The sequence below is a fragment of the Nestor notabilis genome, unplaced genomic scaffold (genome assembly GCF_000696875.1).
Source record: "Nestor notabilis isolate BGI_N333 unplaced genomic scaffold, ASM69687v1 Scaffold35975, whole genome shotgun sequence".
NCBI lineage: Eukaryota > Metazoa > Chordata > Aves > Psittaciformes > Psittacidae > Nestor > Nestor notabilis.
In genome coordinates, this window is record NW_009928530.1 from 1 (window position 1) to 13,912 (window position 13,912).

General features: G+C 38.9%; 2 protein-coding genes across 2 annotated transcripts; one reads left to right on the forward strand and one right to left on the reverse strand.

Annotated features, from left to right (window-relative positions):
- Positions 1–214: 214 nt before the first annotated feature.
- METTL5 (methyltransferase like 5) lies at positions 215–4,484 on the forward strand. The gene is made up of 7 exons (XM_010014531.1): positions 215–330; positions 1,061–1,175; positions 1,617–1,798; positions 2,189–2,271; positions 2,558–2,609; positions 3,321–3,370; positions 4,371–4,484. The coding sequence occupies exons 1-7, from the start codon at positions 222–224 to the stop codon at positions 4,422–4,424; spliced, it is 645 nt and encodes a 214-aa protein (XP_010012833.1). The 5' UTR covers positions 215–221; the 3' UTR covers positions 4,425–4,484.
- Positions 4,150–9,782, reverse strand: SSB (Sjogren syndrome antigen B (autoantigen La)). Its single transcript, XM_010014530.1, has 11 exons — positions 9,711–9,782; positions 8,196–8,299; positions 7,883–8,057; positions 7,620–7,727; positions 7,420–7,520; positions 7,102–7,173; positions 6,975–7,017; positions 6,151–6,291; positions 5,586–5,769; positions 5,285–5,413; positions 4,150–4,597 (listed from the first exon to the last, which is right to left on the reverse strand). The coding sequence occupies exons 1-11, from the start codon at positions 9,774–9,776 to the stop codon at positions 4,503–4,505; spliced, it is 1,218 nt and encodes a 405-aa protein (XP_010012832.1). The 5' UTR covers positions 9,777–9,782; the 3' UTR covers positions 4,150–4,502.
- Positions 9,783–13,912: the final 4,130 nt, after the last annotated feature.

Consider the following 13,912-nt stretch of genomic DNA (forward strand, 5'->3'; position numbering starts at 1 on the left):
GGGGAGAGGGGCTGCCGCGGTCCGGACAGGCCTCGCGTTAGCGGCGCCGCCACGTCTGTCCCTGTCGTGAGTGGGATCCGTGGCAACAGCTGCAGGAAAACACCTGGAAGATGCTGAGGAGTACACCGGGATGTGAGGTGTAAAATAATCCGAGACGACATGCACTTTATTTACAGTATTGTAACTGATTGCGCATTGTTTTCCGTAGGTAAACTACAAACATGAAGAAATTAAAGCTTAAAGAACTGGAAAGCTGTCTTCAACAAGTTGATGCCTTTGAAAATCCAAAACTACTCCTTGAACAGTATCCAACAAGACCTCATATTGCAGGTAGAGGTTACCCTAGAGCCACTGTCACCTCTTTGGCTACTTCTCATCAGCATGAAAAAATAGGAAAAAAAAAAGGAAAAATAAAACATGAAGAAAATAATTTTTCTACTGCATTATCTCCTTTGAACCCTTTAGACTAAAAGTAGTTGAGAAATTCAGCAGAAATGTTAATTATTTTTAATGACCTGTTAACTTTTTTTATTAGAAGTATACTGTATATAGAAGTATACATACTAATGTACAATCCAAAAATCAAGTTAAATGGATTTAAAATATAACGTTGTGATAGAAACATCTTAATTGTGATAGAAACATCCTGATCGGTACATGAGAAAGCCAAAGTGGACTTATTTCATGACACATAAACCCTAGTAAAAGTGTATATACTCAGACACTCATCTGTACCTTAGTTATGGGTTTTTTCCTCAACATTTCACCTCCTTCTATTGGTATACCCCAAACAAATTGAGAGTTTCCCACAGACGATACAGCTCTGTGTGTAATGTCTCCACCAAAGATTTGGAGTTCTATAACTTGTCAAAATGTTTTTAACTTGTTTTCACATATAAATTAAAAATATAATTACAAGCAGTGAGAACATTGGTTTAATTTTGCATGACAAAAAAATCTCTAGTTCAGACTTTTCTGAGGGCAGTAGATTTTCTTGGTTAATCAGATGCATGTTTGATATTACTGATCCGTGTGTGTTGGTTTTGTTTGTTTTTCCCAGCATGTATGCTTTATACAATTCACAATACTTTTGATGATATTGAAAACAAAACAATTGCAGACTTAGGATGTGGTTGTGGCATGCTCAGCATTGGAAGTGCAATGTTAGGAGCAGGGTAAGTATTTAATACTAAGTTCTGGCAGTGTTTTTTTTCTGGTATAGAAGAGTAAAAAGTAAGATTAGAACATAGTAATGCTGAACTAAACTCATTTTAGGTATCATACCTGGTGCATAATGAGGCTATTTAATCTGTTTAGACAGTCAATAACCATTGAAATAGTGGAAGAGATGGACAGTTGCCAAGAATTTGAAAGTCAGAATGTTAGCTTTCCCCTGAAGCACTAAATGAACACATGAAACTTCCTTCACAAACTTGAAAAAGATATTTCAGAAAGGGCAGCAGAGCTCCTCACATTTTCATCAGGACTGAATTTATAGTGTTAGGTAAAGCAAATTGTGTACTCAGATCCCTTTCAAAACGTTACTACAGAATTTAGAATTTAAACACCATTTTAGTTTGGAGGGGACTAATATGTCACACTTTTTTGTTTGCTAGGTTTACTGTGGGGTTTGACATCGATGCAGATGCACTAGAAATATTTAATAGTAATATTGAAGACTTTGAGCTCACGAACATCAACGTGGTTCAGTGTGATGTCTGTTCTTTATCTGACATCATGTCAGAGACTTTCGACACCGTTATTATGAACCCTCCGTTTGGTACCAAGCATAATAAAGGTTCGTAATTCTGAAAGTCGTTATTAGGAATGAAATAGCAAGGGAGACACTTAATGAAACATCTCTCTTCTTATTACAGTTAGCTATTGTAATTACCTAGACTTCTGTTGGTCGGGAATCAGTTTCCCAAGTACAGATTAAAAACTTCAATGTTGTAACTAACAGTTGCTGGGTTTGAAATAAACAATACCAGCTATTTCATATCGCTGTCATTTTTGTGTTTCACTAAAAGCAACTGGGTTTTAGAAATACTTCCTGTACCTTAATGTATTCAGTTACTGTTTCTCAAATAGCTATTACTCCAGAAAAAATAGAAGCATGAAGCAGATCTTTAAATCCTCTAGCTTAAGTTTGCATTTAACGGGTTTAATAATTTCATCCATCTTTTAGGAATTGATATGATTTTTCTGAAAACTGCATTACAGATGGCAAAAACAGCTGTATATTCCCTTCACAAAACTTCAACACGGCAGGTAAGTCAGTCCTTCATTTTAGTAGGGCAAGCGTAACCAGGCAGTGATGTTGTCTATAGCTTCACTGATTTGTTCACACCTTTATGGGGTGTGAAACTTGTTTTTCGGAAATACTGATCATGCCAAATAACTGATCTCACATACATCAAGATAAGTATGTGATTTAATGTTTCAGCTTGAAAAACAAAAGCACAGGAGACTTCTTGGCTAAGGGTAAGGGTGTAGATGTTTATAAATAGTATAAAAATGTGCTTTTAAATTTAGCTGTATCTATTTTCTATTGTAGCATATTCAAAAGAAAGCAGATGAATGGGAAGTGAAGATGGAAGTCATAGCAGGTAAGATTGATACATTGTTAAACACACACACAGCCCAACCCCTTATGGTGGGGGCTAGTGTCTTAATAGCCTGATGTAAATCTGGATTTGTGACTGAAAATTACATAAGTCTTTTTTTAAGCAGTTCTTTTGTGGAGGTTTTGGGTTTAGGATGGGGTTTTTTTGTTTGTTTGGGATGGGGAGGAGTTGGTTGGTGGTTTTTAAATATTTGCTGCCTGGCTAGAATACAAGCAGGCACTTAAGTTCTGAGGAATACATATTCCATGTAGAATTAGAATTGGATTCTTCCTGGGCTAGGTTTTGCCTTCAAGCAGAGGTTACCTACTTTCCTTCTCCCAAGAGGAGATTGTTGCTGAATAACAAAGGTAAAGTGCAGGTTAGTTCTCACACAAAAAACCACTCTGTCCTAAGTATTTTTCTGGTGATTCAAGTATCTTCCTGATACTTCAGTCACCATCTGGATGTTTTATATAGCCATACAACTTGGAGACATGAAAGTTGCACAAGTGCTTGAAACACAATCGCATTTCAGCCATCCACTTACTGTCCGATGCAGTTGGCTTAAATGTTCAGTCATAGTGTAGGTCAGAGGTCAACACAGTTATGTTGTCAGGGGCAACAGGCACAGGTAATAGAAGAACATGGGTGTAGGGTATAAGTCAACTGACTAATATTCATTCTAGTGTAACATGTTCTTTGTACTGTTCACAGAACTTAGATATGACCTACCAGCATCATACAAGTTCCATAAGAAGAAATCAGTAAGTATAAAAACTAACATAACTAAGAAAATGTTTTGTACAAGGCAAATAAATTCTACTTAAGGACATTGGAGGTTTAGGGCCATATATACTGAATGAGAAATGCTCACAGCGCTCGAGAGATGTTCACAATGATGGCATGAAGTTCCATTACTATTACTACATTTTTTCTGTTCTTTTCTCTGTTCAGCTACTAGTTGAACAGAGAAAAGAATCATTGGAGTGCAAGTCAAAGCTGTACACAAAAATTACAGCCAGCACTGCTACTAGATGTGAAAAAGCTACAGGTAGCCTACTTAACTTTTGAGTTATTTGCTTGATTGTATCTGCAGCTGGAAGTTAGTCTGAAGTAATGAAGGCCAGAGTAACTAGGATTTTACAGCTGTAGCATTCAGTACTCTGCTCTCTACTGCAAATAGCTACAGCCTGTGACATCCCCCATAGAACCATCTTAGAGGGGGCAGGAGGAAGCTGTGCATTTCCATCCCACATCATCTAGGCGGGATGCTGGAATATGGAAACCTGACCCCACAGGCAAGTTCCTGGGAGAGGACTGCTAGCCTAGATGTGTAACCCATTACCACAGGGGAATTAGAATCCTGGAGTAGACCAAGTAAGATTTTTAAGACTGCTCGGTATGTTGAGTAGCAAAGACAAGTTTTACTCAGTTGTATCTGTTGTCTTGGTGACTTCAACTGAAATGATGGAAGTCTGTCCTTCACTTTGCTACCTCACAGGCACAGCTTTATACTACATTAACATGCAGGCTTGAGTAGTAAGCAGTTTTAAGTTCTGAATTTATTGGCAGCTGCTATTTAACATAACCGCAATATTACAAAGTCCAGAACCTTTTACATTTGAATGAGGTGCCAGAGAAATTGAGAGGATCTGACAGTATAAACAGAACTGTAGGTTTTCCAGGGTGGTGTTAAGAGTAAGCATGCTTCTTAAACAGAATAAAGCTGTAACCCAACAAAATGAAGCTTTCCTCTCATTGTAGGTTGACATTGAAGTGGATTTCATTAGATTTTCTGCCAAGAAACTCCTGAACTGAGGCATGTCTTTAAAACCTATTGAAAATGGAACAATAAAACAATTTCTTTTTTTTTAACTTTTTATTATTTTAGTATTACTAATCTCCTCCTCCGTTTTCTGTTTTCAATTGTTTTGGTGCAGGTTCTTCTTTTTCCATTTCCTCTAGTGGTCTCTTCTTGGGACTTGCTGGTTCTGCAAGATTGCATATGTAGTCATTTATGGTAAAGGAAAACATTTCAGTATTGCCTGAAATCTTCTGAAAAAAACAAATCCTTCCTACCATATAACTTCAAGGATGAGTCCTAGTTTATTCACTAGCCACTGCCATGCTAGAGGGCTTACTTATTACTGTGACTTACAGCTTTTAGATGTTCTAAAGCACCAGCTTTAAAGAGCTTCTTCCCTGTATAACTTCACAGCAGGAGAGCAGGTAAGATGAAGGAATACAATCTAACAGGAGTAGGTATCACTGGGTTTTGCTTAAGCAGGTGCCATATCTAATGAATAAAATCCTAGCTCTTCCTCTTCTCCAAGCTAAATACCAGTATGCAAAACTATTAGTCTTCTCATAGCCCCAGTGGGGAAAAAAAAAAAAAAAGAAAAATCACCACTCAAGCAACTGGCTCTGTACAACTGTCATATCGCTGACAACCGCCAGCTTTCAATGCAGAATGCTTTGAACAGCCATGCAGTACAGCCTTGGCTGGCTAGTGATTTTATTTTAGACTCTTATCTTTAGCTAATTTACTGATGCTGACAAGAGGGCAGAAGTATGCAGTGTAGGGCCAAACCTGAAACACTTCTAAAAACCACGAATACTTCTCCAGAAGGTAGCTCTGTGTACTAAAGAAGCGGCTTGCAGTGCACAGGATGACATACCTGTTTTAGTATCATCTTCACCACCTTCTTCATTATCAAACTTGATTTTCTTGCCCTGAAACTGTACTTTTCCTTTGTGTGCACCTTGAGGTGTCTTTCCCCCTCTTCCTTTTCCTTTAGCTTTGCGTCCTGTGAGAATGGAAGATGTCATGAACTTTGCACAGTTTGTCTTTTAACTGGCAAAGTCAAAAGAAAGCTTTACAGTTAGGCAGTGTTTAGTATGTATTCACTATTTACAGTTACTTTCACCACAGTGCCACTTCTAGGACATTATAAATGCTTAAACCAATAAAAGGAGGACCTTTTGTTTTCTGTTTCAGCAATTCTTGCTGGTCTTCCAGTAATTTTTTCAGAGCTTCTTTCTCTGCATCTCCTTCTAGCAGTTCCCATGTAACATCCTTGTTCCGAAGCTGTAAGTTTCCATTATGTGCTGCTTTGGCTTTTTCCAGAGCTTCTTTTGCAATATCCTTAAATAGGATAATTCCCTTAAAAAGAAGAATGGCATTAGCATTTGAATCTTACTCCAAAAACATTCAGCTAGAATGATGAACAACGCATCCCGTTAGGTAGCTCAGCAAGTTCATTACTCTTGCAGGATGTAGAATGTCCAGACTGAAGCAAAACCCTCACACTGTCCTAACAAACATCCTAAGTCTCAGTTTTGACCTTATCAACCAAGAAGGCTAAAAACTTTATCTGTTCTTTTGAAAGAATTTAAGGGAGTAGTTCAGTTCTCTAAATACTCTGCAATTCCACAAGCCACATAATTTCTTACTTGATTATGTAACAAACAGAACAAGCATTTAATCATTCAGTTTAAAACTTTAATACAGAGATCTTAACTCCTTGTCTAAGATTCTACTGACCTCCTTTGCACCTCTGACAAAGTGTATCCATTTGATTTCTCCATGATCAGAAAATACATCATGAAGGTCTTCTCTGCATGTCTGATCATCTAGATCACCAGAAAACTTCAAAAGACATCCTGTCTTCTCTTCCAGAGACCTCTAGAATGAAATAAACCCCCACATTTTTGTTGAAGAGTCAAGTCTGAATATTCATTTCCTCACCCCCCCCAAATCCTAACACTATTAACACATGGTAGTCATGAATAGGCAATTGAAGTTGGCCCCATCAGTAACCCAAGTGTTCTTGCTATATAGCTTGTTAATGCTGATGTCAAAGCCTTGCATGGTCTATCTTGCCTCCTTCTTTTTAGTTTTTTAAATTTTCTTTGCTTACTCTGACACATTTAAGAGTTACACTCTAAATTTTACAAAAATTTTTTGAAGGCTGACACCTCAGGTTGAAAATCTCTATAAAACTGATTAAATCCTTACTTGATCCTTTAAATACCACAGGAGAACTGTCATCTCGGTAGTGCATTTAAGATCACTTCTCAACAGGGAAATGTGCCTAATAATTTAAATTCAGGATACGATCCTTTAAACAAAATTAGTCATTTGAAAGTAAGATTAAATACTATGACAATACAAAGTCTCACCATAAGTTAGTTGGAAAAGCTGAACTTTCTAGGAAGTGCTCTGTATTACAGAATATCAAATGGTTAATACTGAATGTCAGCCTTACAAAATGTTGCTGCAGGAGCATTTTTATGTGTGGCTTGAAAAATCCACACAACAGCAAGCATTCCATAGTTTTCAAGTACAGAGATTTAAGAAGCCCATACCATTTCAGCATCTGCTGCTTGTTTCTGTTTTTCTTCTTTTTCCCTGTAGAAAGGTTAAATTAGTTAAGAGTTGTTTCAAGTGTAGTCAGGTGAGTAAAACCAGGCATTTCAACTGATAATGACTTACTGTTTAGCTCTTGCTTTAGCTTCTACTTTGTATTGTTTCCTTTCTTCATTCTTCTTTGTACAATACTCCTCCCTGCAACAGAATACATGCTAAGTTAACACCACTTAAAGTATTCCATTATAATTACTTAATAAGGCAGCAGTACCCAAGAACAAGTTGAGATTATCTGTCAGAGCCAAGATGCTAGTCTCCAAAAGGTACAGCTATCAATACCTGTAAAACAGTGCAGAAACTTAAACTTCTCTAGTCAAGCCATTCATGCATTCTCATCTAAATCCACCCTTGACCATTATTCGTACATTAGTTAAGTGGACTTACTTGAAAAGTATTATCAGCTCTGTGTCTTTGTACTTTTGGTTTGGGATCTCTGTGAACTTCTTAGCAGATTCAACACTATCAAAAACTGCAAATATTGAGCCCTGTTAAGTGGTAAGAGATATTCAGCATTAGAGCAATCGAACAAAATATTGTCCGGGGGGATCCCTGTCCCAGGGCTAAATGTTCATTGCAAAAGCTACCTTAAATGTTTTCTGCAATGTCCTCCTCATTTGAATATTTTCAACTGGACCTTTATCCTCAAGCCATTCTTTGATATCATCAAGAGTTGCATCTAGTGGGAAGCCTTTCTGCAAGAGAGCAACAAGCTTCAATTACATACAACAAGCTGACATAAAGTCAGAAATGATAACCCATATAGTGTGAGTTAATTCAGGCTTTTCTTAGACGGTTTCCAGTCAAAGTCATGCAGAATGGCACAGAGCCAAGGAAGAAGTTTACTTACAACATACACAGATCTGTTTCTAATTGCAGCCTTATACTGGTCATTTAACTCAGGAAGGGGTTTATTTGGAGATCTTCTGATTTTCATTTTGTCTTCACTTATTTCCATTAAACCAGTCTTGGATTTTCTTAACGCTTCTACAATAACACTAAAATCTGTTGAAAGGTGACTTAACCTATATTGAGTAAGCAGACACAGGTTATTACAAATACAATGGCAAAAACCTGAAGCCAAAAGTTAAAACAGCAACAGGAGTTGTACATGCAGACCAGGGACATCCCTTCCATCCAGACTAATTGTACTTTGTTTTTACCTGTTGAATTTGATCATTACTTCTAAAGGCACCCAGCCATCATCTAGTTTGATCTGTTCCTTCAGGAATTTGTCTCTTGGTAGATTGTGATTGCCAAAATAGTACTGAAAAAAAGAAGGGGAGGCAAGTAGGGAGAGAGATTTTTATTTAAATATTCAGTCTTAAAAACCGCATTTTCATCCGACACCTCACTGCAATGGGTTGAGACATACCCAAATTGATTAATCTCAGCAATTAGAAATTCTACAATTATCACTTCCTGTTTTAACACGATACTTGCCAGAAGTTAGCTGCAACACATAAGCTGTCAAAAAAAAGGGCTTCATCCAGTAGGACTCATGAGGCAGATTGCAGTTTTGTTTAGGAAAGGCATAAAGCTTGTTTTGTTAACATAATTACTCCTCAATCAGATCAAGCTCTGCAGAGTCTATAAAATTTTTTACCAAGAGATTCAGGTTTAGTCCTTATTTAAGGAACCTATAAGCAAGAATACTGTATTTGCCATACTGACAAATCATACTCATATACTGGAGTTTCTAGGTCTCAGACAGGAAAATAAGATTTAAAAAAATGGGTTTATTTTAATTTACTCTGTTCCTGTTTTGATGATGTCCAGCATGGGAAGACAATTCTGTACAAGACAGACAAGTTAATCAGATTCTTTTGCTTACTGACAGTTAAATACTAGGGTCAAACACTTGAAGCCACAGGGTAAATTGGAGTGTTTCCACCAGTATCGTTGTGCTTTAGAAAGTCAGTTTAAGCTTTACAACAATACCTTTCCCTCTAGTATACCTCAAACTCACATTACCACAAGTCTAGCTCTGTCAGCTATTTTTCCTCAATCTCTGCCTTGGGGATTCTGCATAAATACTGGCTACAGCTCCATATACTAATGGGGATTCACATGCAGCTACATTTTTGCCCTTCAGGAAAAGAAGTTTTGTTCTAAATGTCATTTTAAGTTATGTGCTCAGTGTTCCATTGTAGGGTAACCCTTCAAACCTCTCAAGCAAGAAATAGTTAATCTAAAGTAGGCATGTAAGTTTAGTTGTAATTTGTAGCAATAAGTTACGAAGCACTAAGTCATCACACCAAGTTATGCAATGTGCTAATATTTTGATCAGCAGAGATTCCCAAGTAGGAGGATTCCCCCAGCTCCCCAAATTAAATCATGTAGAATTAAAATGCATCTTATTTGCATAGATCGAATAACCCCAGTGAACATAGTAATCGTTTAATGATACATTCACTTGCTATAGCACCTAAAATGCTAACAAGTTAAACACTTGTGTTTTTAAATGGCAGTCTTGCATAACTTCCAACTTAGACCACAATTACGAATTACCTTAAAGTATTAAATACCTGTCATAGACCCATGACAGACATTTATAAGGAGCTGAAGATTCAAGTCTAACTCCCTATGAAGTTAACTTCCCTTTAACCAAGTCCCGACCAATGAATGTCTCAAAAACTACACCTCAGTTCAGATCCCAAACGATAAACTGAACTTACCTCGATTTGCTGACAGATTTTGTTTTCCAAAATGGACATGTTTTCACCATCTCCATTTTCAGCCATTTTCACCAGCTCTGTAGAAAAGAGCATAGAACAAAGGCACTGAGTATTGAACAGTACTTTCTACAAACTTACTTTCATAGTGCTGCATTTCACTGCAGCCTCATGTAAAGATAACAGACAAGTTCTTTAGCCATACATTTATGCTTGTGAGCGAACTTTAAACATGACCGCAGAACTCCAAGGGGAAACTATGAAACAAGAAAGTTAAATACTTTGGTTGCTAAGGCAGCATTTGGCATCCTCTTCAATTTAAGTGAAGAAACAGGTGGATACAAAGTATCTATTCTAGGCACAGATCCTCAGCTGGTACCTAACAGCAACAAACCTGAGTGCCAACATTTGTTCTTTAAGTCAAATCCAGCCTTACATCACTAGGCAAAATATCAATAACCATTTATTTAATATTCCTAAATGATATAACTAGAAACTTTTCTGAAGTTTCTGCTTCCTAATATTTGAAACTTACTGGAGAAAGGAATGAAAACATCTGTGTTTACTACTACATCCTAAAGATGTCTGTTTCTCTCCCTTACAGACTTACCTTCACTGCAGTGCTCCCTCAATACTGAATCAAGCACCTCTGCTAAGAGGCAAGATGTTTTACCATTAGAGTAACTTCTTCCCTTAACTGGCATTAAAGCGTATAATCCCAGTATGTCACAGTCACTACACGCACCAGAAGGTTGGCAAGAAAGCAGCTACTGGCCAGAAAGTTAACTGGGATCAGAAAATGTCTGTTTAGATAGAGTAGTGTGTGAAGAGTAATCCTTGAGGAAAGAATGCAGCTTTATAAAAAGCTGTCAGAAATCGGTTTGACTTCAGTATTAAACTATGAAGCATATGCTTCTTTCTCCCTTTGGGCGCTATCACACTGGTTAAATCCAGCTACAGAAGATGGAGCAGTTTGATGGCCCTCAGTTACCCCAGTTTACAGATCAGCCATCATTAGGACTACTGGTGAAAATATGTTTGCACTCATGTCTCGTCTGGTTTATTTGGAAGATTTAATTACACACATTCTGCTCTTCTGCTACTTGTAGGACAGCAACATCTTTGAGAGCATCAAGATGCTCTCATCAAGACAAAGCAGCAGGGAAAACTCCCTTATCACAGGAAATTGTGTTCTTCCTCAGAACACCCACATGGCAGCCCCATCTTCTTCCTTGAGTAGTTTAATTCATTGTTCAGCCTACTGCAGTCTGCAGTATTCCCATTTCCTCCTCTTCCTGATCTTGAGGCTACACTGCATCCTTTGACTTGCTTGTAGTTCTTTTTAATCTAGACACTTACAGCTTTAAAATCTGCATCCCAGTCTCCACTACTGGACTTCCATCAGTACCTGACGCTGTGGCACTCTCTAAAGCATGATTTCCACAAGTACTACTTGACAGCTGTGCTCAGAGTATGATCCATTTGTCTATAAAGCAATGCACAAGAATCCAGGCCACAGTACACAAGCTGACGGTTGCAGTTCCTTCAGAGATGTCACTCACCATTAACCACCCTGACACTGTCTCAGTTCAGTGTGTTCATTCAGGTGTTGGCACTATCTTAACACCCCCCTGTGATGCTGTCCCCAACACCTGAACTGTGAGAGAAACCAGTGTTCTATTTTATTCTCTATCTATCTATCTAATTTGGTGTCATTTAATGCCAGTTGATGGAGTAGTCTCAGCTTTTCCCATTGGATCAGCTAATTGACCGCACCCCTTGTGTGCTGCTGTAACACCTGACCCCACACAAGAAAGGGAAGAACAGTTCCATTAGGTTAAATTTATCACTGACTCAATTCAGCTTGTAGAAAACACTGGTGATGGAGCTGAGCAGGGAGCACAAGAGAAATAAAAACCCAATCAGAACCTTTCTGTGGCAGCAAGCAGTTATCGAGGGTTAGGTTTGACATTAAACTATATCCTCAGGGTCAAAAATGTGCATCTTCATGAGATGTCAGTCATTGCAAAGTCTCTTCTCCAGGCATGGCAAACTTTTTTAAGCATTAGGCAACATATTTAAGTGAACCATTGTCTTAGGGGTGGTTTTCACAGTACAGCTCAATTAATATGTAAGAAGACATAGAAATTTGCTAAGAGATGTGAAAGTTTTGCTCTTTTGCATATTCTGAGGAAAACAAATTTGTATTTTAGTCATGTACCCCTTTTTAAGACAAATGCATTAACACTACGTTCTGGATTCTAGAACAGAGACAATCTGCTGCTGCACACTGAAATACAGACTGAGCTGAAAAAAGGAATCTTCCTTCCCCACCGTGGTGGTCAGCCAGCCTCACTCAGTACACTGCTGAGAGTGAGCTGAGTGGAGACAGCTGCTTTGTACTCTTCTGCAGCATGAAATATAGACCAGCATCCCAAGAGGATGTCTCTGCTTGCTCCTTCCATGGTCTTTGCTGTTTTACCTGTCATACCAAGTGGTCCATTAATTTCTTGGAGGAAGTTCTCCTTTAAGGCAAGTTGTTTAAATAACACTTGGGGCCTTTTGGCTGCAGGCTGCCTGATCACCAGCAGTTCCACCCCAGTTAATGGGGTCAGGATCACACAGAAGCAGCATGTCTGAGATAGTATAGTTACAAGAGAATCTGTTCATAAACCTGTTGACTTTGCTTTGGTTTTGTCATTTTGAGAGACCCACTCTCCCCCAGTCTGTGCAGGGTAACCTGGCTCTTCCAGCCTCACCAAAAACCACACCAGTCTGAAATATGCTGGATACCCAATAAGCCATTAAGAAATGCCAAGATAATAGTGCTGTGAAGCATAATGGAACAACACAGGCTTATATCTTCACCTAGTTTCTGCCACCTAAACTCCTCCAGCCCTGGTATATCCCTGAATGCCATCTTTCTTGCACTTCCCCAGCTCTCACAGTGCAGCACCTGCACATCCGCCTCACTCCGGGTACCAAAATGCCCAGAACCAGCAACTTACTCTCCACATAATAAGGCTCAGCTCCACTGCTAAGGAGAGATGACAAACAAAGCCTGTCCTTGGCAGTATTTTCAAGGTAAACCCAAACTGCAGGAGTGTAAAACAGCACAAGGCCTGGCACAAGCCCTTCAGATTAAGTCTAACACTGGGAAAAGTTTTTCTAAAAAGCACTCATTTGGCTGCAGTTAACAAACTGAAGGCAAGACTGAGAAGGACTCGAGCCTGCCATACATGGAATCAGTTCAGGCACTGATTGAGCTCTAACCTGTCTAAAATAAAAGCAGAAGCAGCCTTCTAATTTAAGAGAACCTCTAGTCCTGCTGCACATGCTCACTTCAGGCTCTTTCGCCCAGTCATTTGGCACAAGCTATTCTTCTGGATCCAGCTTCCAGATCAATAGCTTTTGGTTGCTGTGCAGCAACAAGGACTGATAAAAAGCTACCTCCATTGAAGAACAGGCACAGTCTGAACACACAAAATCCTACATAAGATTTTATTACCAGTGCTTTCTTAGACCACCCTGACTTGTTCCTTCTGTGTGCCAGCAGTCTGCATCAGTACCAATCCAGATGAAAACAAGTCAGAGTAATGCAAGTAGACACAGGATTTAAATTACAGATGGAAAGCGACAGTAGTCAAGCTCTGTAATTGGAACAATTTGATGCCACATTGTATTAGCTAAATCATCCCAAAAGAATTCCCCAGTGGATTTTAATCTTACCAGCCACTTACGTTTCAAGGTCTGGACAAGGCCTAGGTGCAGGCTAACTACTTTTACCATTACTGTAATAGAATAAAAGGCTTAATAAAATAAAATAAGAAAAAAAAAAGAAAAAGGTCCCCCAATAAAGTAACACGGAACTGTTACTCATACCATGCGGTGTGCAGGAACCTGCGTGTAAAAGGCCTGAGCCTTCTGACCAGGTTCTTTTATCAAAATGCAGCTTTTTATTCACGAGAAGGATTAACTGCCAGCACTCATTATCACACGTTACTTTCAAGGTTGATTTTTGAGTAGAATCAGTGCAATGTAAGGAGTTTCTGGTAAGAAGTATTTCAGTGACAGGAACGCCGGCTCCTGAGCCTCACGGCTCTTCGTTCCCGGACACTTCCGTACTGCCACAGGGACCACAGATCGCGCTCCACGCCCCCTCAGGCCCCGCGTCCCCGGTTCCCGCCCTGCGGACACGCGGGCCT

Bases quoted from the DNA above. Each gene is read 5' to 3' on its own strand.
- METTL5 (XM_010014531.1), top strand. From the start codon at position 222: ATGAAGAAATTAAAGCTTAAAGAACTGGAAAGCTGTCTTCAACAAGTT. The intron at 2,610-3,320 runs GTAAGATTGATA...TACTGTTCACAG, and splicing joins GAAGATGGAAGTCATAGCAG to AACTTAGATATGACCTACCA. The intron at 3,371-4,370 runs GTAAGTATAAAA...CTCTCATTGTAG, and splicing joins AGTTCCATAAGAAGAAATCA to GTTGACATTGAAGTGGATTT.
- SSB (XM_010014530.1), bottom strand. From the start codon at position 9,776: ATGGCTGAAAATGGAGATGGTGAAAACATGTCCATTTTGGAAAACAAA. The intron at 6,292-6,974 runs GTATGGGCTTCT...ATTTCATTCTAG, and splicing joins AAGCAGCAGATGCTGAAATG to AGGTCTCTGGAAGAGAAGAC. The intron at 4,598-5,284 runs GTATGTCATCCT...GCAATCTTGCAG, and splicing joins TGAAGATGATACTAAAACAG to AACCAGCAAGTCCCAAGAAG.